The following is a 26,197-nucleotide window of genomic DNA, read 5'->3' as shown; positions in this document are numbered from 1 at the left end:
TGTTGCAGGCAGCTGAAATGTAGGTGTCTGTTTGATGCCCATGTGAATGGCGCGTGATAACTCTGCCTGACGCCTGAATGGTAAGAAACGGATATGATTCATTTAGCGATCAAGACCTGTGAGATCATTTCATTCAAACGTACTGAATTACCAGATTGGATCAGTTAGTTATTAGGCTTTGCTTTTAAAAAATACAAAATAAATGTACAGTGAAATTATAGCTAAACCCTGATGATCGAAACAGCTTTGGTAACATCTTAAACTCTTGGTGCTCATTTTGAACGCCTTCATTGGCAGATTTACCGCAAATATTCCAGATGCGCGCTGTTCTCAAACTGGTCAGCCTTGGTCTGTATATTGTCCTGATTATCGATCATTTCAAGCATGTATACATTAACTATAAGGCTAGTTGGTCTTTTTTATGCTTGATGCTGCAAGGCTGTGTTCCATTGAAGTTGTCTTTTTCATAGCTAAACAAAGCATCTACAGATTCGCCCTTAATATATTATTAGATTATTGGATTAAAAAGCTTATATATTTGGAGTGAGAATGAGATGTCATGTCTATTTATTTTGTGTCAAATTTGCAATAGATCCTCTTGCAGAATCAAACATGTACGTTTAGTTTAATCTTTTTCTAATCAGCGATAATAAATGAACCCCTATGATAACAATAATAATCAAAAAAGCAACTAATTTAATAATAAATGTATGTCTCGTTTGAAATCTTATGTCTATTTAGTCTCACAAACTCCAAGAATGCAATAGAATACATGTATAACATGAATAATTAAACCTTAACTATTTACGGTGCATAATTGTGTTTTTAATTTAGCAAAGTGAAAAACAATGATTCGATGAAGTGCTATGTTTCTCAAGACTATCCACTTTTAAATAAGTTTACGACAAATATTTAATTAAATCATCTCCAGACAGACATGGATTACTTGATCTTGTGATCAAGGGTCATACATGTATTTCATTCATATTTGTTTATGTTTGGGTGTCATTTGATGTCAACTTTGTAAAATACTACAAAGTATATATAGCCTAACTAATATATATATATATTAAATATAGGATTACTTATATATTGTGAAATTCTAACATAAGTCGAAATAATAAAAATCAACACCTACACAGTTTTTTCAATTAAACCTAAATAAAAAAGCCGTGAACCTGAATCAACATTATCCAGTGTCAGACTTACTTTCATTTTTAAATTGGTTATTTCTTACTAACAAAAATTGACAATTGAGGAAAAAAAGCTCCATCATAGCAGTGCTCTATCAGAAAGTTCGTGTACATGAGCCGTATAGCCTATACCTTTGCATGATACAACAAGTTTACCCTCCCCCTCCAAACAAGGGGCGCAACTAAACTTTCACTTCAGATGAGTTGCGCTTGGAGGGACGGTACCCTGCCTTGCTCTAGTTGTCTCGCGTTCTTGCCGATCTGGCGCAAACCTGCCAACCCATCCACTTCCTGTAGACAGCAAGTCCATCCCTAACGGAGGAAAACAAAGAGGAAGGAAGAATTTTACTAAGTGTTCTAAATAACGCGTTCTGAAGAGCAATCTCCACTTGCCGGTCCGTCCGCAACACCCAAGAGCTCCGTCATATAGGTGGGCTAGAACAACGTCTTATGCTTTATATCGCGTGTGTGCTGGGAGGCAGTTGCGTCGATCGTTGTGTAGAAGGAAAACACGCTGTGGGTGCAACATAGAAGTGTATTAACCCCGAAGACCTATGGCACGGATGATACCATTGGCGCTCAACTTTTTTGCATGAAAGAGAAATCAGTTCAAAGCGCTGAGCTTGGGAAGCGAAATCAACCGACGTTAAGCTATATCACAATACCAAGTGCTTTCATGTATTGGAAAAATGAGGGTTTGGCCCCTCTACCAGAGGGAGATCAGTTTTTATCCGAAGGAATTCCCGCAAAACAGGTAATGTGACGAAAACTAGGCTATACAATGATACTCTGTGTGTAAATATATATGCGTAATAAAAAGTATTAGAAGATGCACGATTGCTTTCTGGTAAACCACACATTGTTCGTTGATATTGTATAGACTACACTGGGATCTTACTGCTAATCTTCTGTCTGCTGTCATCATGTTGCTTTCTTAACTGAAACGGTTTTTTGTGTTTTAAAGTGGAGTCAGGAATCACTGGTTGTGTACAAAGATCAGCTGCGCAAGGAATAGGCACGCGCGTCTATTATGAATAGTGTGATTTGCAGTCCACCCTCTTCAACATGCCAATTCGCCAGAGAAGAATTCGATTTTAATTACTGCCATTACAAATCAAATGTGCAATTATTTGGGTGGCCCGTTGCCTTTTCTGATTGACAGTTGAAATTGACACTTCGGAGTCCCTCTTATCATGAGCATTTCAAGCTATTTGTAATTGCAGGTCGTTTTTTTTCTCGTTTCTCTGGATTGTGAGGAAAATACGATTACTTTAAGAGGCATGGGTTAAGTGAAATAGCTTCATTAAAACTGGGGCTTTTGTTGCAGGGCCCAAAATAGTCTACAACAGTTGAAATCGGGATTATTGTCTGGACGCTTTATATAGCTGCAGGGCTGCAATGTCTCTCAATGATTTCATGGCTGGAGATGGAAGGAACTTTAGCCGCGAGTTGACGTCGATTTCTTGCTGTTAAACCTGGTCTTGTAGGTCATTTCTCCAGGAATGCAGCAGAGTGCACCGGGTGCCTCGCGCTGTGTGGAAGCCGAACACGAACACGTCATGGTAAGAAATTATTCCTTATTTTCAATTTCTGCAATGCTGTTATTACTATGGCATCTGAAGCAAAGTGTTTTATTGCCATGCGTAAATTGTAATGTTATTGCTAATTGTCCAATTGCCTGTAAAGTATTATCTAAACCATAAAGCATGTGGCACCCTGTAGGCTGGAATATTTTAAATATGATGGCCCAGATGTGTTTACAACCTATCCATGTCCTTATTGTTGTCTTGTTTATCGTGCAGTCTCACTCTGACGGGGAATCCCACCGATCGAACATGGAGAATGGGGAATCCCACCGATCGAACACGCGCTCCTCGCCGAGTCCCCCCTCTACTCCATCTATCTGCTCGCCTACCTCCACCGCCTCCTCGGTGCTGTCCACCCGGAAGAACGTGTGCGCGAGCTGCGGTTTGGAGATCCTGGACAGATACCTTCTCAAGGTGGGAGTGCGCATGTTTTTGCCTATGCAAGAGTGTGTGCAAATGTAAACATCTAAAAACCCTTTTAGCGTTTTTTTTTTGTTTGTTTTCACAACTTTCAAATATGTTTGATGTATTTGGCACAAGCGATAGTCTACATCCATGTTGGCTACATTATCTTCCGTAGGAAATGTTTAAATATTAATAGGAATATTTTTTTAAAGCATACTCCAAAATATGAAAAGCAAATATAATTTGGGGTTCCTGAAGAACCAGTTTGGACATACAATTATATTCTAAACATAGGACAGGACAGTAGCCATAGATCTATGGGCCAGTATCATAAATCGTTGTTTTTTCTGTCTTTCAATTTCACATCAAGACCTCCCAGCCTTGCGTCCACTCGCGTGCTTCCAAGTAAAAACAACTGTTTGGGTGTGTTTTGCAGAGATGCAGAAAGTGTGTTACTAAACTACGAAGATAATTTAGTCCGCTATCTGTCTCAATTTGTCTATATATGGAAACGAGGCATGTGGAAATGATCATATCAGGAATCGACGGGATGAAATGCATCAACCATAATAATCTTGAAATAGGTTATTTTCTAGGCTATTTATCTTTCAATTATATGAACATGTCTGCTTGCTTCTCTAAAAAAAAAAATACTCAGAAAACCTCAAGCAAAATGATATTTGATGCATGTGATTTTTGTCGTAATATTAGCCTATAGCTGATCATAAAGGTAAACAGACCAAATGGTCCACTCTCCACCAAAACTCGCTGTAATTTGTTTGTCTGTTAAATCATCTATTCTAGACCCATTTTCTTACACGGAGAACGAAGTATAGAATCATTTTTGAATAACATAATGCTAATATTTAACTGATATTTAACTTAACTTAGTTCGGTGACAAACATCGGGAAAAAAAACACAATTATAATATATTGTATTGTTTATAACATCTGAATTATCCTTCAACAGAATATACGGTTTAGGAATTATTTTAACTTTAACGGCAATAGTAAAATCAAACAATAGTCAACAATTTCGCATAGTCTGCATGTAGCCTGTGTGTGCACAATCTAGCTGAAGTCAAATGGCCAATTGAACTATGATATATGTAATCAAATATCGAATTAAAAGTTACCGGACAGAGGGAAACATCAGAAATGTCATACTACTTTTGTAGCACCACCAAAATACCAAATAAGATATGTATGTTTTTTATGGGAACAAAATTCATTCATTGCAAACGGGAGAATAGCCTAAATGAATATATGTTATTTTACTGTTGTTTATTCATTAATTTGAATACAAATCCATGGCATAATATTTGAGAAATATTATGAAACTGATAGTTTGGATACCGGATAGATACCAACAGAATATTAATGTGTTATTATTACTATTGTTATAATTATAATTATTTCAGCGGTTTTTTTTTATCACTGTTTTGTTTTGCAGGTGAATAACTTGATCTGGCACGTGAGGTGTCTGGAGTGTTCTGTCTGCCGGACGTCGTTGCGTCAACACAACAGCTGTTACATCAAAAACAAAGAGATCTTCTGTAAAATGGATTATTTCAGGTAGGGTAAGTTTTTTACTTTGTTTTCAAAATATTATTGAAGTTTGCGGCTGCCTGCCAAATGAAAACCTGACTCCTTTGCGTGTGGCCATGCAATAGTGAGATGCGGGTTGTCTCATTTAATGGGTCAATGTTTTAATGTATACAAAGCTTGAGCACGATAGGGGTTGGAGTTAACTGTGGTTAAGTTTTACGAGGACCATCGTTGAGGCTACACCGTTGGCCTAAATATTGAGGTGTTACAAAAGCATTTTGATTCTGATTATATAGGATTTAAATATGCAGGGTGCAGTGAGATGTGTTTTGAAGGAATTATACATTGCTGGGATATAGAGGCCTACATGCATTCTCAAGATGAAAATTCGATCAATGCAGACTACTTCTTTACCATACAGTTTTGAATTGAAAATGTATTAAATCATACAATTTATAAAACAACAACAACAAAACAATTGCAAAATGCCTAATATTATTTTGAAGTAATAGACCTATCAACAACACCGATGCCTCATCATCAATAATAATGATGCTAAGACACTATTATTAAACCACGGACTTAATTTGTATAGGTTTACACGTTTTAAATCAAGTGATTGTAAGCCAATATATATATTTTTTTAATATTTTTGATAGGAACCTTTATTTAACTAGGCAAGTCAAGAACAATTTGTTATTGTTTTGAATGGATCTTCAGCTCAGCTAGTCTTTTGATTTAAAAAAGAAAGTGAGATCAACTGATTCATCTGATTGTAATATGGGATACTATTTGTTATTCGATTGTTATCTAACCTCTTGTTAGTGTCTTTGGGCCAATAAAGGCCAGTAAATAGATTAACATAATAACTCATAACATGTATGAGTTATGACAAAATAGAAATCCAGACAAATCAAAGATTTTGAGAGATTGTCTAATTGTAACAAAATACAAGAAAATATTCACAGTAAATTATAATGATTCTAACTGCTGCTACCTGGAAGACTACCATTTATTTGTCTATTTTCTTATGGCAGTGGTTCCCAACCATGGGTACTAGGACCCCTGGGGGTACTTGGTCTATCCACAGGCGGTACTTAGGCCTACTGGTAAAATGCACATGAGGGGGGTACTTCAGGGGTACAATGGGCAGAGCAAAATTCAGTTGGTGGTACAGTAACTGAAAAAGATGGGGAACCACTGTCTTATAGCATGCTGTCATACACCCTTTCTACAGTTTCGACACACAATAACACCATTCATCATTGCTTTGAATGCTATTTGTTCAGTTTCATATTTTACCACATTAATTGACACACATACAATATGTAAAAACATAATTGTTTTCATTGCTTTAAATGCTGTTATATTTTTTATGATATGCAGACCCTTTGCTATGACAATCAAAATTGAGCTCCGGTGCATCCTGTTTTCATTGATCATCCTTGAGATTTTCTACAACTTGATTGGAGTCCACCTGCGGTAAATTCTATTAATTGGACACGATTTGGAAAGGCACACACCTGTCTATATAAGGTCCCACAGTTGACAGTGCATGTAAGAGCAAAAACCAAGCTATGAGGTCGAAGGAATTGTCCGTAGAGCTCAGAGACAGGACTGTATCGAGGCACAGATCTGCTGAAGGGCACCAAAAACATGTCTGCAGCATTGAAGGTCCCCAAGAACACAGTGGCCTCTATCATTCTTCAATGGAAGACGTTTGAAACCACCAAGACTCTTCCTAGAGCTGGTCGCCCGGCCAAACTGAGCAATCGGGGGAGAAGGGCCTTGGTCAGGGAGGTGACCAACAACCCAATTGTCACTCTGACAGAGCTCCAGAGTTCCACTGTAGACATGGGAGAACCTTTCAGAAGGAGAACCATCTCTGCAGCACTCCACCAATCAGGCCTTTTATGGTAGAGTGGCCAGACAGAAGCCACTCCTCAGTAAAAGGCACATCGATGGGGCTGTAGTGGCTCAGATTGAGAGCTTCAAGTTCCTTGGTGTCCACATCACCAACAAACTAACATGGTCCAAGCACACCAAGACAGTCGTGAAGAGGGCTCAACAAAACCTATTCCCCCTCAGGAGACTGAAAAGATTTGGCATTGGTCCTCAGATCCTCAAAAGGTTCTACAACTGCACCATCGAGAGCATCCTGACTGGTTGCATCACTGCCTGGTATGGTAACTGCTCAGCCTCTGACCGCAAGGTACTACAAAGGGTTGTGCGAACGGCCCAGTACATCACTGGGGCCAAGCTTCCTGCCATCCAGGAAGGCCCTAAAAATTGTCAAAGACTCCAGCCACCCCAGACTGTTCTCTCTGCTACCGCACGGCAAGCGGTACCGGAGTGCCAAGTCTAGGTCCAAGAGTCTTCTAAACAGCTTCTACCACCAAGCCATAAGACTCCTGAACAGCTAATCAAATGGTTACCCAGACTATTTGCATTGCCCCCCCCCCTTCCCCTTCTACACCGCTGTGACTCTGTTGTTGCCATCCACGCATAGTTGCCTTTGTTATTATGGGGTGTTGTGTGTAGATTGATGAAAAAAACGAACAATTTAATCAATTTTAGAAAAAGGCTGTGACATAACAAAATATGGAAAAAGTCAAGAGGTCTGATCTTGTTCAGAATATGAACCACAGATATAATTGATTTACAGCTGAGCACGGCCCTATATAAAAAAACATCTGATAATTGCAGGATAACATTGCCTGTAATCTAATAATTAATCACCAATATGTTGAAATATGCACATTTACATATTGTTTCCGATTAATGACAAGTTTTCCAGATACATTGTTGTTGTTGTTGTTGCCTTTATCTGGTAAAGTTGTATATTTTTAAGAAAAACAACCATCTGTTGTAGGAAATAGGAGTCCAACACTGAATACAATACTACTCACAGAACGTCCAGCATTTCTCCTTCATAATTAGTGGCCAATCACATGACAGCCGGCTTCGTTTTATGGTGTTCAAAAAGATATTCAAAAGCTTTAACAAAAAAGCAGTTGAAGAGAACTGTAGGCATATATTATTGTAAGAGATACGACCTTCTGCTGTAGGAAAGAGGAGTCCAGCACCGAACACAATGAAACCCACAGAACTCTCTATCATTTTCCTTCATAAGTCCCCTTATTAACGCTGTAAACGGGTCCTTTCTAGTTGTATTTATTTTCCTCCGGAATAATTCCACATCATACAGATACATTTTTCCTGGAGACTGATGCAAGATCTGTGTCCCAAATGGCACACTATTACATGTATAGTGTATATTACACATATAGTGCACTACTTTAGACCAGAGCACTATTCCTTATATAGTACACTACTTTAGACCAGAGCACTATTCCTTATATAGTACACTACTTTAGACCAGAGCACTATTCCTTATATAGTACACTACTTTAGACCAGAGCACTATTCCTTATATAGTGCACTACTTTAGACCAGGGCCTATAGTGCTCTGGTCAAAAGTAGTGCACTATATTGGGAATAGGGCTCTTGTCGAAAGTAGTGCACTATATAGGGAATAGGTTTCCATTTGAGAGACAGCCACAGAGTATGGTGGCATGTTGGTAATATAACTAGAGGCAGAATGTGATTGGCTGGCTAATGTATTATTGTGGACATGGTGAAAGGGCTTTAATGGTTCCAAGCCTGAGAGGGAGCCTGGCACTAATGTTGAGGCTAGGGATCAGTTTAGCCACAGTCAGTGGACACATTGGCATATCAGTGTGTGTGTGAACAGTTGAGCCACAGTCAGTGGACACATTGGCATGTGTGTGTGTGTTATGGAGAGGTGAAGGGAGTAGGCCTTGTTGGGGGTGTGTGTGTCCTGGGGTGGTGAAGGGAGTAGGCCTTGTTGGGGGTGTGTGTGTCCTGGGGTGGTGAAGGGAGTAGGCCTTGTTGGGGGTGTGTGTGTCATGGAGAGGTGAAGGGAGTAGGCCTTGTTGGGGGTGTGTGTGTCCTGGGGTGGTGAAGGGAGTAGGCCTTGTTGGGGGTGTGTGTGTCCTGGGGTGGTGAAGGGAGTAGGCCTTGTTGGGGGTGTGTGTGTCCTGGGGTGGTGAAGGGAGTAGGCCTTGTTGGGGGTGTGTGTGTCCTGGGGTGGTGAAGGGAGTAGGCCTTGTTGGGGGTGTGTGTGTCCTGGGGTGGTGAGGTTTATGCTGTAAGGGTTCAGCAGCTCAGAGCGGTGTGTTGGGTCTGCCTGGTGTTTTGTTAATGGTAACCTTATACAGAGCCACTGGTCTGAGGTTTATAATCACCCGCAATTAAAGCCCCCAGCCTAGCCCGGGTCAATGTGTTTCTGAACGTGATTCCTGTCACACTCCACACACATGCATGCTTGCACATATACTGACACGCACACACACACTCCACAGACACTGACCCACACACCACACACATGTGCTCACACGCAAATACAGACACACACACACACACACACACTCACTATGTGTCTCTGAGCCTCCTGTTCAAACAGGCGCTAAGGGAAAAAATGTATGTGGTTCTGATCCACATCGGTGTGTGTGTGTGTGTGTGTGTGTGTGTGTGTGTGTGCGTGTGCGCCATAGGAACCTGCTTATGTAGACCTTTGTTTATTTACTCTAGTCCAGCTGTCAATCATTGAGGTGTCTTTTTTTTTACAACGTGGAAATTGTCTGTATTGTGCTACACAATAATAATGTTCTACGTGACCCATGACATCATAAGGCCCCATTCCCCATGACATCATAAGGCCCCATTCCCCATGACATCATAAGGCCCCATTCCCCATGACATCATAAGGCCCCATTCCCCATTTAGCCTCAAACATCTTCTATTCCCTACAGTGGGAGGATTATAAGAAATATGAAATTTGGGATTTTATATTGCGAAATGCGCCTTGGTTCAAAGCCGTACAATACCAGTGAGGTATGTCATTGTTGTGGTTGTAATCTCGGCACCCAGAACCAAATCAGCTTTCACAAGACACTATTGCGGTTGGGACCAAAAGCATCCCCGAATGTGGGGTTGGTTTGTGTATGAGGATCGTAGCCATTGATTGGTCAGGTGAATCCACAGTGGGTTGATTGAATCCCCTCAACCTTACTGGTTTGAACCAGAAACCAACCAACCTGCTATAGAAAAGATTGATGACTGGTGTGAGTTCTGAGAGGAACAGAGCAAACCAGACCCGAAGGCCTCCTCCTTACATTCTGGCCCTGGACAGAAAAACAAGGAGATATTTATCGTTTGTGTCAGTCTCTCAACTGGCTCTGGACTGACAGCTGCTGTAATGGGGTGTAATAGCAGGAAATCAGTGTGGGTTTACTCTGCCTGGGGGGGTGGTGGTAGGAGTGAGCAGGGGGCGGAGGGGGTACAGGACAGAGCACACGCTGTAGTACCTAAACCCTCTCTTTTAACCAGGCCCCGAAACAGAAAAACAGCCAGCCAGCCTGCAAGCCGTGAGCAGTTTGTGAGCCGCAGGCCACACAGGAAGTTGCAAAGCACCGCTAATCAGGGGCACCCTGAGATGCTGACATGGTAACCTGAGTGGCCGTCTGCCCTGCCGTGTTGCAGGGGAGGCAACGGCGAGCATGGGGGTTAGAGGCGACAGTGTGTGTGAGGGGCAAGCTGCCGTATGTATCCAACCCTCCTCATCAGCCCGCCCCGCTGCCCGCCCTCTTCCTGCCAGGCCCTGATGAGGTCTCCCTAGAAACCGAGAGGAGCAAGCCATGAGTGAAACCAGACCTGAATAGAGGAACGAGAGACTAGCGATGTCAGATTGTCTGACAGGAGAAGTCAGGGAGGTAAGTGAACACAGGGAGACTTTCGATGTACCGATTCCATGGCAACAATGGTGTGTGAAGTGATACACTAAAACAACACTTTTTCTATTTTAATTATGAAACAAAATTCTTGCCACCAACAGAATGTTATATATATGGGGCGGGGCATACAACAATTGCAGCTCTGCAGATTTTGCTGCGAAGAGACAGATTCATTAGATCATTTATTCTGGTATTTGATATTCTGGCCTTATCAAAGATCATTACACAGGTGCACCTTGTGCTGAGGACAATAAAATGTGCAGTTTTGTCACACAACACAATTCCACAGATGTCTCAACTTTTGAGGGAGCGTGCAATTGGCATGCTGACTGCAGGAATGTCCACCAGAGTTGTTGCCAGAGAATTTAATGTCAACTTCTCTACCAAAAGCCGCCTCCAACTTCATTTTAGAGAATTTGGCAGTACGTCCAACCGGCCTCACAACCGCAGACCACGTGTAACCACGCCAGCTCAGGACTTCCACATCCGTCTTCTTCACCTGCGGGATCGTCTGTGACCAGCCACCCGGACAGCTGATGAAACTGTGGATTTACACAACCGTCAGAAACCGTCTCAAGGAAGCTCATCTGTGTGCTCGTCGTCCTCACCATGGACTTGACCTGACTGCAGTTCAGCGTTGTAATCGACTTCAGTGGGCAAATGCTCACCTTCGATGGCCACTGGTACACTGGAGAAGTCTGCTCTTCACGGATTCAACCCGGTTTCAATTGTACCAGGCAGATGGCAGACAGCGTGTATGGCTTCGTGTGGGCGAGCGGTTTGCTGATGTCAACGTTGTGAACAGAGTGCCCAATGGTGGCGGTGGGGTTATGGTATGGGCAGACATAAGATATTGTGACGAGAACCTGAGGCCCATTGTTGTGCCATCCATCCTCTGCCATCACCTCATGTTTCGGCATGATAATGTGTAAAAGTGTTGCTTCTGTGTGTGTGTGTATGTATGTATGTATGTATGTATGTATATATATATATATCTATATATATATATATATTCCACTGATTCTGCTCCAGTCATTACCACAAGCCTGTTCTCCCCAATTAAGGTGCCATCAACCTTCTGTGATTAAAATGTTAATTTCAGACTGGTCCTGGTGACTACAAACAGAGGCTGTTGTTGTGATGCATTGAAAGAGTCTATGCTTTGATAGTAGGGTGTCTGCTGAAGAAAAAACATGGACATTTAATAAGACTTTTCCCACGCTCAATAATATGTTTATGTTAAATAATCTTGCAGATACCCTCTAATCATGCTCAACAGTATAGGCCTCTCAACGACCTAGCTACCTCCCTCCATGTAATGCACAATCAAACATAGCTCTCTCAGCGATGATCTACCCCAGATTACAGAATTCCCAGAATATACCAAAATGTATCCACAAAACGTTTAGGGCTGAGAGGATGGCTGGGGGGAGCTGAAATGAAGGCTGAGAGGAGGGCTGAGCGAAGGGCTGAGAGGGGGACTGGGGGGAGCTGAGAGGAAGGCTGAGAGGAGGGCTGAGAGGATTGCTGAGAGGAGGGCTGAAAGGAGGGCTGAAAGGAGGGCTGAGAGGAGGGCTGAGAGGAGGGCTGAGAGGAGGGCTGAGAGGAGGGCTGAGAGGAGGGCTGAGAGAAGGGTTAACAGGAGGACTGGGGGAGCTGAAAGGATGGCTGAGCGGAGGGCTGAGAGGAGGGCTGAGAGGAGTGCTGAGAGGAGTGCTGAGAGGAGTGCTGAGAGGAGTGCTGAGAGGAGGGCTGGGAGGAGGGCTGAGAGGAGGGCTGAGGGGAGGACTGAGAGGAGGGCTGAGAGGATGGTTAACAGGAGGGCTGGGGGGTGCTGAGAGGAGGGCTGAGAGGAGGGTTAACAGGAGGGCTGGGGGGTGCTGAGAGGAGGGCTGAGAGAAGGGTTAACAGGAGGGCTGGGGGGTGCTGAGAGGAGGGCTGAGAGAAGGGTTAACAGGAGGGCTGGGGGGTGCTGAGAGGAGGGCTGAGAGGAGGGCTGGGGGAAGACTTTCTGAAGAAGATTTTCCTCCTGAAGGTAATACGGACTGGAGGATTGACATACACTACCGTTCAAAAGTATGGGGTCACTTAGAAATGTCCTTGTTTTGAAAGAAAAGCACATTTTTTGTCCATTAAAATAACATCAAATTGATCAGAACTACAGTGTAGACATTGTTAATGTGGTAAATTACTATTATAGCTGGAAACGGTGGATTTTTAATGGAATATCTACATAGGCTTACAGAGGCTCATTATCAGCAACCATCACTCCTGTGTTCCAATGGCACGTTGTGTTAGCTAATCCAAGTTTATCATTTTAAAAGGCTGATTGATCATTAGAAAACCCTTTTGCAATTATGTTAGCACAGCTGAAAACGGTTGTTCTTATTAAAGAAGCAATAAAACTGACCTTCTTTAGACTAGTTGAGTATCTAGAGCGTCAGCATTCGTGGGTTCGATTACAGGCTCAAAATGGCCAGAAACAAATAACTTTCTTCTGAAACTCATCAGTCTATTCTTGTTCTGAGAAATGAAGGCTATTCCATGCGAGAAATTGCCAAGAAACTGAAGATCTTGTACAACGCTGTGTACTACTCCCCTCACAGAACAGCGCAAACTGGCGCTAACCAGAATAGAAGGAGGAGTGGGAGGCCCCGGTGCACAACTGAGCAAGAGGACAAGTACATTAGAGTGTCTAGTTTGAGAAACAGACGCCTCACAAGTCCTCAACTGGCAGCTTCATTAAATCGTACCCGCAAAACACCAGTCTCAACGTCAACAGTGAAGAGGTGACTCCGGGATGCTGGCCTTCTAGAGGCAGAGTTCCTCTGTCCAGTGTCTGTTCTTTTGCCCAACTTAATCTTTTATTTTTATTGGCCAGTCTGAGATATGGCTTTTTCTTTGCAACTCCTCCTAGAAGGCCAGCATCCCATTCAGAAGAAAGTTATTTGTTTCTGGCTATTTTGAGCCTATAATCGAACCCAAAAATGCTGATGCTCCAGATACTCAACTAGTCTAAAGGAGGCCTGTTTAATTGCTTCTTTAATCAGGACAACAGTTTTCAGCTGTGATAACATAAGTTGAGTATCTGGAGCATCAGCATTCGTGGGTTCAATTACAGGCTCAAAATGAGCACAGGAAGATTGGAAAAAAGTGTTATGGACAGACTATTCTACGTTTGAGGTGTTAGGATCACAAAGAAGAACATTCATGAGATGCAGAACAAATGAAAAGATTCTGGAGGAGTGCCTGACGCCATCTGTCAAGCATGGTGGAGGCAATGTGATGGTCTGGGGGTGCTTTGGTGATGGTAAAGTGGGAGATTTGTACAGGGTAAAAGGGATCTTGAAGAAGAAAGGCTATCCCTCCATTTTGCAATGCCATGCCCTGTGGACGGCGCTTAATTGGAGCCAATTTCCTCATACAACAGGAAAATGACCCAAAGCACAGCTCCAAACTATGCAAGAACTATTTAGGGAAGAAGCAGTCAGCTGGTATTCTGTCTATAATGGAGTGGCCAGCACGGTCACCCTACTGAGCTGTTGTGACGTATGGTACGTAAGAAGTGCCCATCAAGCCAGTCCAACTTGAGGGAGGTGCTTCAGGAAGCATGGGGTGAAATCTCTTCAGATGACCTCAACAAATTGACAACTTGACAGCAAGGCTGTAATTGCTGCAAATGGACGATTCTTTGACAAAAGCAAAGTTTGAAGGACACAATTATTATTTCAATTAAAAAATCATTATTTATAACCTTGTCGGCATCTTGACTATATTTCCTATTCATTTTGCAACTGATTTCATGTATGTTTTCATGGAAAAAAAGGACATTTCTAAGTGACCCCAAACTTTTGAACACTAGTGTGTATATACTGTATATTATTTTAATAGCAGGACACTGTAAAGTCCATTATCCCTATGAAGAGTATGAATTAGGCTGTTTGAGAAGGTTTAGAATCCTAAGCAACCTGCCTAGAAGTACAATTACAATAGACCAACATAGCTACTGTAGTAGGTCAAAGCTGTGTGCTGGAAAACCTTGGTAGAGCATGGGTGAAGTATGCATTGTGGTGCTCATATGAATTTCCTTTCTTTACAATGTAAAAAGGGGCACATATGACAATCTAAAGTACAATCAAAGTACTACATTTATTTGATAGTTTATGGCCTGGTTAAGATGTGTCATATCAACACCATAAAAGAGGGTATTGAGAGATCAGGCCTTAGTTTATTTGAACTGGCAGACAGACAGAGAAGGGCTGTAGTAATGACCAATCACCAATCATAGCAAACCAGGCAGCAGACTGATTTCGCAGCAGGCAGCATCTCCCAAAAGTGTTCTTCGGCTGTCCTCATAAGAGAACCCTTTTTGAATCCAGGTAGAACAATTTCAGGTTCCATGTAGAAACCTCTGTAGAAGGAATCCAAAATAGTTTTACCTAGAACCAAAAGGGTTCTGCCTGCAACCAAAAAGGGTTCTTCAAAGGGTTCTCCTATAGGGACAGCCGAAAAGTCCTTTAAGGTTCTAGATGGCACCTTTTTTTTCTAGGAGTACACGGTGCGTCCCAAATGGCCCCCTGGTCTAAAGTCGTGTACTATATAGGGAACAGGGTGCCATAGGGCTGTGGTCTAAAGTCGTGTACTATATAGGGAACAGGGTGCCATAGGGCTGTGGTCTAAAGTCGTGTACTATATAGGGAACAAGGTGCCATAGGGCTGTGGTCTAAAGTAGTGTACTATATAGGGAATAGGGTGCCATATGGCTCTGGTCTAAAGTAGTGTACCATATAGGGAATAGGGTGCCATAGGGCTCTGGTCTAAAGTAGTGTACCATATAGGGAATAGGGTGCCAGTTGGACGTCAACCTATCCCAGTTACAGGATGATACCATGGAGCTGAATTAGTTTGGCTTCCAAGCTCTACTGGCTCCAGTGCAGAGAGAGATGTAGTCTGGGCTTTGTCCACTAAGAAATGACGTGGTGAGGTCAAGAGAGGGTCTGAGACTGACTCTACAGACCTGCCTGGCTGGCTTTCTGGCTGGCAAGATGTCTCAGCCTTTTCCCTGGGAAAGAATGGTGTTCAACTCCGACAGACCAAAATGAATAAGCTATAGTAGCAAGCGCGCACACACACACACAAGCCCCTTCCTTCCTTCCCTGGCCTGATCACTTAAAATGCTTGGTACTCTGTAGCTCATGCATCTCCAGTTTACAGATATTGCTGCTAATGGACACAACTAAAGTGGATACAACTCATTATGCACAAATACACACAGCATGCTTTCAAATGCCTCTGTGAAACCATTCCAAAGTGTATTGTGTACTTTAAACGGACTATCTACTGCCCTCTTTGATGACAATACAGTGTGTTGAGTAGAGGACAGCGAAACAAAGCAGTAATCTAACATGACAGCGTGTCTGTCTCAGACTCTATGACACAACACAGATGAGTGTGTGTGCGTGTGTGTGCGTCTGTGTGTGTGTGCGTCTGTGTGTGCGTCTGTGTGTGTGTGCGTCTGTGTGTGTGTGTGTGTGTGCGTGTGCGTGTGCGTGTGAGTGTGTGTGTGTGTGTGCGTCTGTGTGTGTGTGTGTGTGTGTGCGTGTGCGTGTGAGTGTGTGTGTGTGTGTGCATATCATCGTCTTTCTTCTTCTACACTAGCTTTGTATTTAATTATTCCTTTGTACCAAAAACCTGGTGTTTATACTGTGTTTACACTACCGTTCCAAAATTTGGGTTCACTTAGAAATTTCCTTGTTTTTGAAAGAAAAGCAAATTTTTTTGTCCATTTAAAATAACATCAAATTGATCAGAACTACAGTGTAGACATTGTTAATGTGGTAAATGACTATTGTAGCTGGAAACGGTGGATTTTTAATGGAACACAACCCCTCCTGTTGTTATGTTGGGTATCTATTGACCCCAAAAAATATGAATAAAATATATTTATTTTTAAATGACATATATTGTTAATGTAAAGGTTTAAGGAAATACAGACAGGCACCACATTACTACAAGACAAAACAGCTCACTCAATCAAGATGGTATTGTAAGTATAAAAGGAAAGCTTTCGTTAAGTCAGAATGTTGCTTTTAACATTGTGCATCCATTTAAATGCATGGATTTTGCTAGTTCAATTCAACTATAACCGTTGTCATATTCTGTGTGTAAAGTTGACATATTTAATAACTTCTGACTGCACCTTGACTTTTTTCTGTAGGTTTTTTGTCCTTCATAGCAGAGTATTAATGCCACAGCCCTTCTCTCTCTCTCTCTCTCTCTCTCTCTCTCTCTCCTCTCCTCTCCTCTCCTCTCCTCTCCTCTCCTCTCCTCTCCTCTCCTCTCCTCTCCTCTCCTCTCCTCTCCTCTCCTCTCCTCTCCTCTCCTCTCTCCTCTCCTCTCGTTCTCTCTCCTCTCCTCTCGTTCTCTCTCTCTCTCGCTCCCTCTCTCCCCCTCTCTCGCTTCTCTCTTCTCTCTCGCTCCTTCTCTCTCCCTCTCTCTCTCTCTCTCTCTCTCTCTCTCTCTCTCTCTCTCTTCTCTCGCTCCCTCTCTCGCTCTCTCGCTCTCTCGCTCTCTCGCTCTCTCGCTCTCTCGCTCTCTCTCTCTCTCTCTCCTCTCCTCTCGCTCCCTCTCTCCCTCTCTCTCTACTCTCCTCTCGTTCTCTCTCTCTCCTCTCGTTCTCTCTCTCTCTCTCTCTCGCTCCCTCTCTCCCCCTCTCTTTTCTCTCGGTTCTCGCTTCTCTCTTCTCTCTCGCTCCTTCTCTCTCTCTCCCTCTCTCTCTCTCTCTCTCTCTCTCTCTCTCTCTCTCTCTCTCTCTCTCCTCTCTCTTCTCTCTCTGCTCTCTCTCTTCTCTCTCTGCTCTCTCTCTCTCTCTCTCACACAGTAGGTTCGGTACAAAGTGTGACCAGTGTGGACGCCAGATATATTCCAGCGACTGGGTGCGTCGGGCCAAGGGCAATACCTACCACTTGGCGTGCTTTGCCTGCTTCTCCTGCAAGAGGCAGCTGTCCACGGGGGAGGAGTTTGGCCTGGTGGAGGAGAAGGTGCTCTGCAGGATCCACTACGACACCATGGTGGAGAACCTCAAACGGGCTGCCGAGAGTGGTGATTGGGCGCTCTATTACCTAGTCGTATATATTTATATATACTTAAATGTTTTGTCTTTCCCATTCACCATCTGAATAGAACACATACACAATCCATGTCTCAATGTTCTCAAGGCTTAAACATCCTTCTTCAACCTGTCTCCTCCCCTTCATCTTCACTGATTGAAGCGGATTTAACAAGTGCCATCAATAAGGGATCATAGCTTTCACCTGGATTCACCTGGTCAGTCTAGGTCATGTTGTTAAAGTGTTGGATACCCAGTGCATTCAGAAAGTATTCAGATCCCTTCCCTTTCTCACATTTTGTTACGTTACAGCCTTATTCTGAAATGGATTAAATATGTTTTTCCCTCATCAATCTACACACAATACCCCATAATGGCAAAGTGAAAACAGCTTTTCAGAAATGTTTGCAAATGTTTAAAAAAATAAAAAAGAGAAATACCTTATTTACATAAGTATTCAGACCTTTGCTATGACAGTCAAAATTGAGCTCACGTGCATCTTGTTTCCATTGATCATCCTTGAGATGTTTCTACAACTTGATTGGAGTCCACCTGTGGCAAATTCAATTGATTTGACATGATTTGGAAAGGCGCACACCTGTAAGACCCTACAGTTGACAGTGCATGTCAGAGCAAAAACCAAGCCATGAAGTCGAAGGAATTGTCCGTAGAGCTCCGAGACAGGATTGTGTCGAGGCACAGATCTGGGGAATTTTTCTGATTTCTGCAGCATTGAGGGTCCCCAAGAACACAGTGGCCTCCATCATTCTTAAATGGAAGAAGTTTGGAACCACCAAGACTCTTCCTAGAGTTGGCAACCAAGAACCCAATGGTCACTCAGACAGAGCTCCAGAGTTCCTCTGTGGAGATGGGAAAACCTTTCAGAAGGACAACCATCTCCGCAGCACTCCACCAATCAGATATTTTTGGTAGAATGGCCAGACGGAAGCCACTCCTCAGTAAAAGGCACATGACAGCCCGCTTGGAGTTTGCCAAAAGGCACCTAAAGGACTCTCAGGCCACGAGAAACAATATTCTCTGGTCTGAAGAAACCAAGATTGAACTATTTGGCCTTAATGCCAAGCGTCACATCCAGAGGAAACCTGGCACCATCCCTAAGGTGAAGCATGGAGGTGGCAGCATCATGCTGTGGGGATGTTTTTCAGCGGCAGGGACTGGGAGACTAGTCAGGATCAAGGGAAAGATTAATGGAGCAAAGTACAGAGAGATCCTTGATGAAAACCTGCTCCAGAGTGCTCAGGAACTCAGACTAGGGTGAAGGTTCACCTTCCAACAGGACAACGACCCCAAGCACACAACCAAGACAACACAGGAGTGGCTTCAAGACAAGTCTCTGAAAGTCCTTGAGTGGCCCAGCCAGAGCACATACTTGAACCCGATTCGAACATGTGCAGCAACACTCCCCATCCAACCTGGCAGAGCTTGAGAGGATCTGCAGAGAAGATATATACAAAAGCAGGTGTGTGCCAAGAAGACTCAAGGCTGTAATCGCTGCCAAAGGTGCTTCAACAAAGTACTGAGTAAAGGTTCTGAATACTTGTGAATGTCTAAAACCTGTTTTTGCTTTGTCATTATAGGGTATTGTGTGTAGATTGATAATGGGGGAAAAAAACTATGAAACAATTTTAGAACAAGGCTGTAATGTAACAAAATGTGGAAAAAGTCAAGAGGGCTGAATACTTTCCGAATGCACTGTTTATATCTGTATAGAGATATATATCACTGCTAAGAACTAGTCTAGATCCTGCTCTCTGACATAGTACAGTAGTTGTCCCTTTCCAATATATTTTCTGTATGGTTATATGTATGTAGCTGTATAATCCCTGTCATATTGTTACATGTACAGTTGAAGTCGGAAGTTTACATACACTTAGGTTGGAGTCATTAAAACTTGTTTTTCAACCACTCCACAAATTTCTTGTTAACAACCTATAGGTTTGGCAAGTCGGTTAAGACATCTACTTTGTGCATGACACAAGTCATTTTTCCAACAATTGTTTACAGACAGATTATTTCACTTATAATTCACTGTATCACAATTCCAGTGGGTCAGAAGTTTACATACACTAAGTTGACTGTGCCTTCAAACAGCTTGGAAAATTCCAGAAAATGATGTAATGGCTTTAGAAGCTTCTGATAGGCTAATTGACATAATTTGAGTCAATTGGAGGTGTACCCATGGATGTATTTCAAGGCCTACCTTCAAACTCAGTGCCTCTTTGCTTGACATCATGTGAAAATCTAAATAAATCAGCCAAGACCTCAGAAAATGTTTTTGTATACCTCCATAAGTCTGGTTCATCCTTGGGAGCAATTTCCAAACACCCGAAGGTACCACGTTCATCTATTAAACAATAGTACGCAAGTATAAACTCCATGGGATCACGCAGTCATCATACCACTCGGGAAGGAGACACGTTCTGTCTCCTAGAGATCAACGCACTTTGGTGCGAAAAGTGCAAATCAATCCCAGAACAACAGCAAAGGACCTTGTGAAGATGCTGGAAGAAAGGTACAAAAGTATCTATATCCACAGTAAAACGAGTCCTTTATCAACATAACCTGAAAGGCTTCTCAGCAAGGAAGAAACCACTACTCCAAAACCGCCATAAAAAACCAGACTACGGTTTGCAACTGCACATGGGGACAAAGACTGTACTTTTTGGAGAAATGTCCTCTGGTCTGATGAAACAAAAATAGAACTGTTTGGCCATAATGACCATTGTTATGTTTGGAGGAAAAAGGGGAATGCTTGCAAGCCGAAGAACACCTTCACAACCGTGAAGCATGGGGGTGGCATCATCATGTTTTGGGGGTGCTTTGCTGCAGGAAGGACTGGTGCACTTCACAAAATAGATGGCATCATGAGGAAAGAAAATGATGCGGCTATATTGAAGCAACATCTCAAGACATCAGTCAGGAAGTTAAAGCTTGGTCCCAAATGGACAATGACCCGAAGCATACTTCCAAAGTTGTGACAAAATGGCTTAAGGACAACAAAGTCAAGGTATTGGAGTAGCCATCACAAAGCCCTGACCTCATTCCTATAGAACATTTGTGGGCTGAATTGAAAAAGCGTGTGCGAGCAAGGAGGCCTACAAGCCTGACTCAGTTACACCAGCTCAGTCAGGAGGAATGGGCCAAAATTCACCCAACTTATTGTGGGAAGCTTGTGGAAGGCTACCTGAAACATTTGACCCAAGTTAAACAATTTAAAGGCAATGCTACCAAATTGAGTGTATGTAAACTTCTGACCCACAGGGAATGTGATGAAAGAAATAAAAGCTGAAAGAAATCCTTCTCTCTACTATTATTCTGACATTTCACATTCTTAAAATAAAGTGGTGATCCTAACTGACCTAAGACAGGGAATTTTGACTAGGATTAAATGTCATGAATTGAGAAAAACTGAGTTTAAATGTATTTGGCCAAGGTGTATGTAAACCTCTGACTTCAACTGTATGTAGTTTTATAACATTCTGTATAACCCTGTTAACACTGGTTTTAAATATGGCTTTTGCCTCATGTCCCTTTCTGTTGGTCTCTTTCTTTCGATGTTTCTCCCTCTCATTCTCCCCCTCTCTGTGTCGTGGTGTCTCAGGTAGTGGCATCACTCTGGAGGGGGCAGTGCCGTCAGAGCAGGACAGCCAACCCAAGCCTGCCAAGAGAGCACGCACCTCCTTCACTGCTGAGCAGCTGCAGGTTAGTCACAGAGAGGCCCCCTCATGTCCCTGTCTCCTCAGTTTTCTTTCTAATAGTAAGTCAATAGTGAATGATCATGACTTCACAAAGTGATTTCACTGTCTTATTAACTTTCTAATGGTCGTTGTTGGTTACATTGTCAGATGTGGTTTGGTGTCTCATTCATTCCAATGGGCTCGCTGTCGTATATCTCTGCAGTAATATGAAAAATGGAAGCTGATACGGAACAATTAGCTAATGTAGAATAAAAGTAACAGCGACGGAGGTCATACATTTGTAAAACTCTGTTATAATTCCCAGGTGATGCAGACTCAGTTTGCGCAGGACAACAACCCAGATGCACAGACCCTGCAGAAACTGGCAGACATGACTGGTCTAAGCAGGAGAGTCATACAGGTGACTGTCTGTTTACTCCGTCTCAAAGCAATGCTAGCGATTGCACTGTAAAGCAACTGTGAGTTGCTTTGGATAACAGCGTATGCTAGGTGGCATAGTTAGTGCATGAATAATGGTCCTAAAACATTGAGAATATAGCTGCAGACACATCACGGCTGGTAACATTGCATTTTCATAGGTTTGGTTTCAAAACTGCAGAGCAAGACACAAAAAGCATACCCCCCAGCACAGCGGACCCCCACAAGGCCACCCCCAGTCCCGGATGCACCCCTCGCTGCCTGACGACCTGCATTACTCCCCCTTTGGAAGTTCTGAGAGGGCGCGCATGGTGGCCCTGCACGGATACATCGACAGTGAGTGTTACATAGGTTAGTCTGTCTACTACATCATCACAAAGCCCTCGTCTTCCGGCTGTCTTTTCAGTCCTTTCATCCTTACGTCTCCTCTGTTAGAAAAGAAAATGGTCATGATGAAGACATAAAGAGAGACACAGAGGAGGGATCTGGACAGCCGAATAACCCGTTTGGAAGCCTTTTTTCTAAGACTTGAACTATTGACCGTGTTTCGCTGTGTCAATAGTTCAAGTCCCAAGTTTTCTGTTTATTTGCCATTTGTAATGAACACATTGGAAATCTCACTCGAGCGCTAACAATAATACAAATACTGTGCTTAAGTGTGTCCCTCTACTGCTCCTACATCTTGATATTTTAAGTGTGTCCCTCTACTGCTCCTACATCTTGATATTTTAAGTGTGTCCCTCTACTGCTCCTCCATCTTGATATTTTAAGTGTGTCCCTCTACTGCTCCTACATCTTGATATTTTAAGTGTGTCCCTCTACTGCTCCTACATCTTGATATTTTAAGTGTGTCCCTCTACTGCTCCTACATCTTGATATTTTAAGTGTGTCCCTCTACTGCTCCTACATCTTGATATTTTAAGTGTGTCCCTCTACTGCTCCTACATCTTGATATTTTAAGTGTGTCCCTCTACTGCTCCTACATCTTGATATTTTAAGTATGTCCCTCTACTGCTCCTACATCTTGATATTTTAAGTATGTCCCTCTACTGCTCCTACATCTTGATATTTTAAGTGTGTCCCTCTACTGCTCCTCCATCTTGATATTTTAAGTGTGTCCCTCTACTGCTCCTACATCTTGATATTTTAAGTGTGTCCCTCTACTGCTCCTCCATCTTGATATTTTAAGTGTGTCCCTCTACTGCTCCTACATCTTGATATTTTAAGTGTGTCCCTCTACTGCTCCTCCATCTTGATATTTTATGTATATCCCTCTACTGCTCCTACATCTTGATATTTTAAGTGTGTCCCTCTACTGCTCCTACATCTTGATATTTTAAGTGTGTCCCTCTACTGCTCCTACATCTTGATATTTTAAGTATGTCCCTCTACTGCTCCTCCATCTTGATATTTTATGTATATCCCTCTACTGCTCCTACATCTTGATATTTTAAGTGTGTCCCTCTACTGCTCCTCCATCTTGATATTTTAAGTGTGTCCCTCTACTGCTCCTACATCTTGATATTTTAAGTGTGTCCCTCTACTGCTCCTCCATCTTGATATTTTATGTATGTCCCTCTACTGCTCCTCCATCTTGATATTTTAAGTATGTCCCTCTACTGCTCCTCCATCTTGATATTTTAAGTGTGTCCCTCTACTGCTCCTCCATCTTGATATTTTATGTATATCCCTCTACTGCTCCTCCATCTTGATATTTTAAGTGTGTCCCTCTACTGCTCCTACATCTTGATATTTTAAGTGTGTCCCTCTACTGCTCCTCCATCTTGATATTTTAAGTGTGTCCCTCTACTGCTCCTACATCTTGATATTTTAAGTGTGTCCCTCTACTGCTCCTCCATCTTGATATTTTAAGTGTGTCCCTCTACTGCTCCTACATCTTGATATTTTAAGTGTGTCCCTCTACTGCTCCTCCATCTTGATATTTTAAGTGTGTCCCTCTACTGCTCCTCCATCTTGATATTTTAAGTGTGTCCCTCTACTGCTCCTCCATCTTGATATTTTATGTATATCCCTCTACTGCTCCTACATCTTGATATTTTAAGTGTGTCCCTCTACTGCTCCTCCATCTTGATATTTTAAGTGTGTCCCTCTACTGCTCCTACATCTTGATATTTTAAGTGTGTCCCTCTACTGCTCCTCCATCTTGATATTTTATGTATAGCCCTCTACTGCTCCTACATCTTGATATTTTAAGTGTGTCCCTCCACTGCTCCTACATCTTGATATTTTAAGTGTGTCCCTCTACTGCTCCTCCATCTTGATATTTTATGTATATCCCTCTCTTCTTTTCCACCAGGCCACCCATTCTCTGTCCTAGCGACACAGAGCCTGAACCCTCATCAAGCAATGTCGCTGTCCCAGCTACCCCTCAGCCGCTAACTAACGGATGCTGCCGCCATCACCCCTGACCTCCCATCAGCAACCTCCGTTTGCCGACTCGACCCCAGAGGTCAAACATGAAGACTGACGGAGAGGATCAAGATTCAAGATGCCTGAGAGACCAAGGCAGAGAGAGACCGAGGCAGAGAGAGACCGAGGCAGAGAGAGACCGAGGCAGAGAGAGACCGAGGCAGAGAGAGACCGAGGCAGAGAGAGACCGAGGCAGAGAGAGACCGAGGCAGAGAGACAGACAGACGGAGAGAGAGAGAGAGAGAGAGAGAGAGAGAGAACTCTTTTTCTATGAACAGGATCATGATTATATATTCCCCCTATTGTTGTCATGGAGGACATGAGCCCTTCCTTTTCCTAACTGGGACTTATTCACTGTCAAGATACATTCAACTCGACTATGAGCTCTCTGTGCGTGCAGAAATCGACTGAAACGTCTCTTCTCTCCATCCTCTGAAGGGAGTGATGGGACCAGACTAACAGGAATACACCCTCATGTGTGGTCAGATTTACTCATGTGGAGAAAAAAACGGCAAGGGATTGGGCAAGGGACACTGAGGTAAGAAACCTCCTCTTTCACTCTGTGATGATACCATGAAGGAATGCAAAATAACTGACAGTTTTAGGTGTGGAATCTGCTATGAACTAAAAACGAATACGAATTTTTAAATCACAGTTGTTAGTATTGATGTTGTATGAATCAGGTAATCAGCTGTTCGTTAAAGGGAAATGTAAAAAAAAAAAAAACTCCAGCACCATCCCAACATCAATATACAGTTAAAGTCTGAAGTTTACAAACTTAGGTTGGAGTCATTAAAACTTGTTTTTCAACCACTCCACAAATGTCTTGTTAACAAACTATATCCAACAATTGTTTAGACAGATTATTTCACTTATAATTCACTGTATCACAATTGTAGTGGGTCAGTGAGTTACATACACTAAGTTGACTGTGCCTTTAAACAGCTTGGAAAATTCCAGAAAATGTCATAGCTTTAGAAGCTTCTGTTAGGCTAATTGACATCATTTGAGTCAATTGGAGGTGTACCTGTGGATGTATTTCAAGGCCTACCTTCAAACTCAGTGCCTCTTTGCTTGACATCATGGGAAAATCAAAAGAAATCAGCCAAGACCTCAGAAAAAAAATTGTAGACCTCCACAAGTCTGGTTCATCCTTGGGAGCAATTTCCAAACGCCTGAAGGTACCATGTTGTTCTGTACACACAATAGTACGCAGTTATATGTTTGGAGGAAAAATGGGGAGGCTTGCAAACCGAAGAACACCATCCCAACCGTGAAGCACGGAGGTGGCAGCATCAAGTTGTGGGGTGCTTTGCTGCAGGAGGGATTGGTGCACTTCACAAAATAGATGGCATCATGAGGAAAGAAAATGATGTGGACATATTGAAGCAACATCTCAAGACATCAGTCAGGAAGTTAAAGCTTGGTCGCAAATGGGTCTTCCAAATGGGCAATGACCCCAGGCATACTTCCAAAGTTGTGACAAAATGGCTTAAGGACAACAAAGTCAAGGTATTGGAGTGGCCATCACAAAGCCCTGACCTCAATCCTATAGAAAATTCACCCAACTTATTGTGTGGCAAGCTTGTGGAAGGCTACTTGAAACATTTGACCCAAGTTAAACAATTTAAAGGCAATGCTACCAAATACGAATTGAGTGTATGTAAACTTCTGACTCACTGGGAATGTAATGAAAGAAATAAAAGCTGAAAGAAATCATTCTCTCTACTATTATTCTGACATTTCACATTATTAAAATAAAGTGGTGATCCTAACTGACTAAAGACAGGGAATTTTGACTAGGATTAAATGTCATGAATTGTGAAAAACTGAGTTTAAATGTATTTGGCCAAGGTGTATGTAAACTTCCGACTTCAACTGTATGTGAAAATTGCGCGTTTCTATGTTTTGTAGTAAAAAATTAGGTGTGTAGAGGAAGTGTTTCCAATGACATCATCAACCAATTAGTAGACGA

General features: G+C 42.6%; 1 protein-coding gene across 1 annotated transcript; it reads left to right on the top strand.

Annotated features, from left to right (window-relative positions):
- The first annotated feature begins 1,869 nt into the window (after positions 1-1,869).
- Positions 1,870-24,272, top strand: LOC139421879 (LIM/homeobox protein Lhx6-like). Its single transcript, XM_071173007.1, has 9 exons — positions 1,870-1,947; positions 2,681-2,755; positions 2,996-3,193; positions 4,638-4,759; positions 17,429-17,649; positions 21,279-21,379; positions 21,680-21,775; positions 21,954-22,128; positions 24,110-24,272. The coding sequence occupies exons 1-9, from the start codon at positions 1,870-1,872 to the stop codon at positions 24,190-24,192; spliced, it is 1,149 nt and encodes a 382-aa protein (XP_071029108.1). The 3' UTR covers positions 24,193-24,272.
- The last annotated feature ends 1,925 nt before the right edge of the window (positions 24,273-26,197 follow it).

The sequence above is a fragment of the Oncorhynchus clarkii genome, chromosome 12 (assembly GCF_045791955.1).
Source record: "Oncorhynchus clarkii lewisi isolate Uvic-CL-2024 chromosome 12, UVic_Ocla_1.0, whole genome shotgun sequence".
NCBI lineage: Eukaryota > Metazoa > Chordata > Actinopteri > Salmoniformes > Salmonidae > Oncorhynchus > Oncorhynchus clarkii.
Note: the sequence above shows the minus strand (reverse complement) of the source record. Positions and strands in the feature narration are given on the sequence as shown.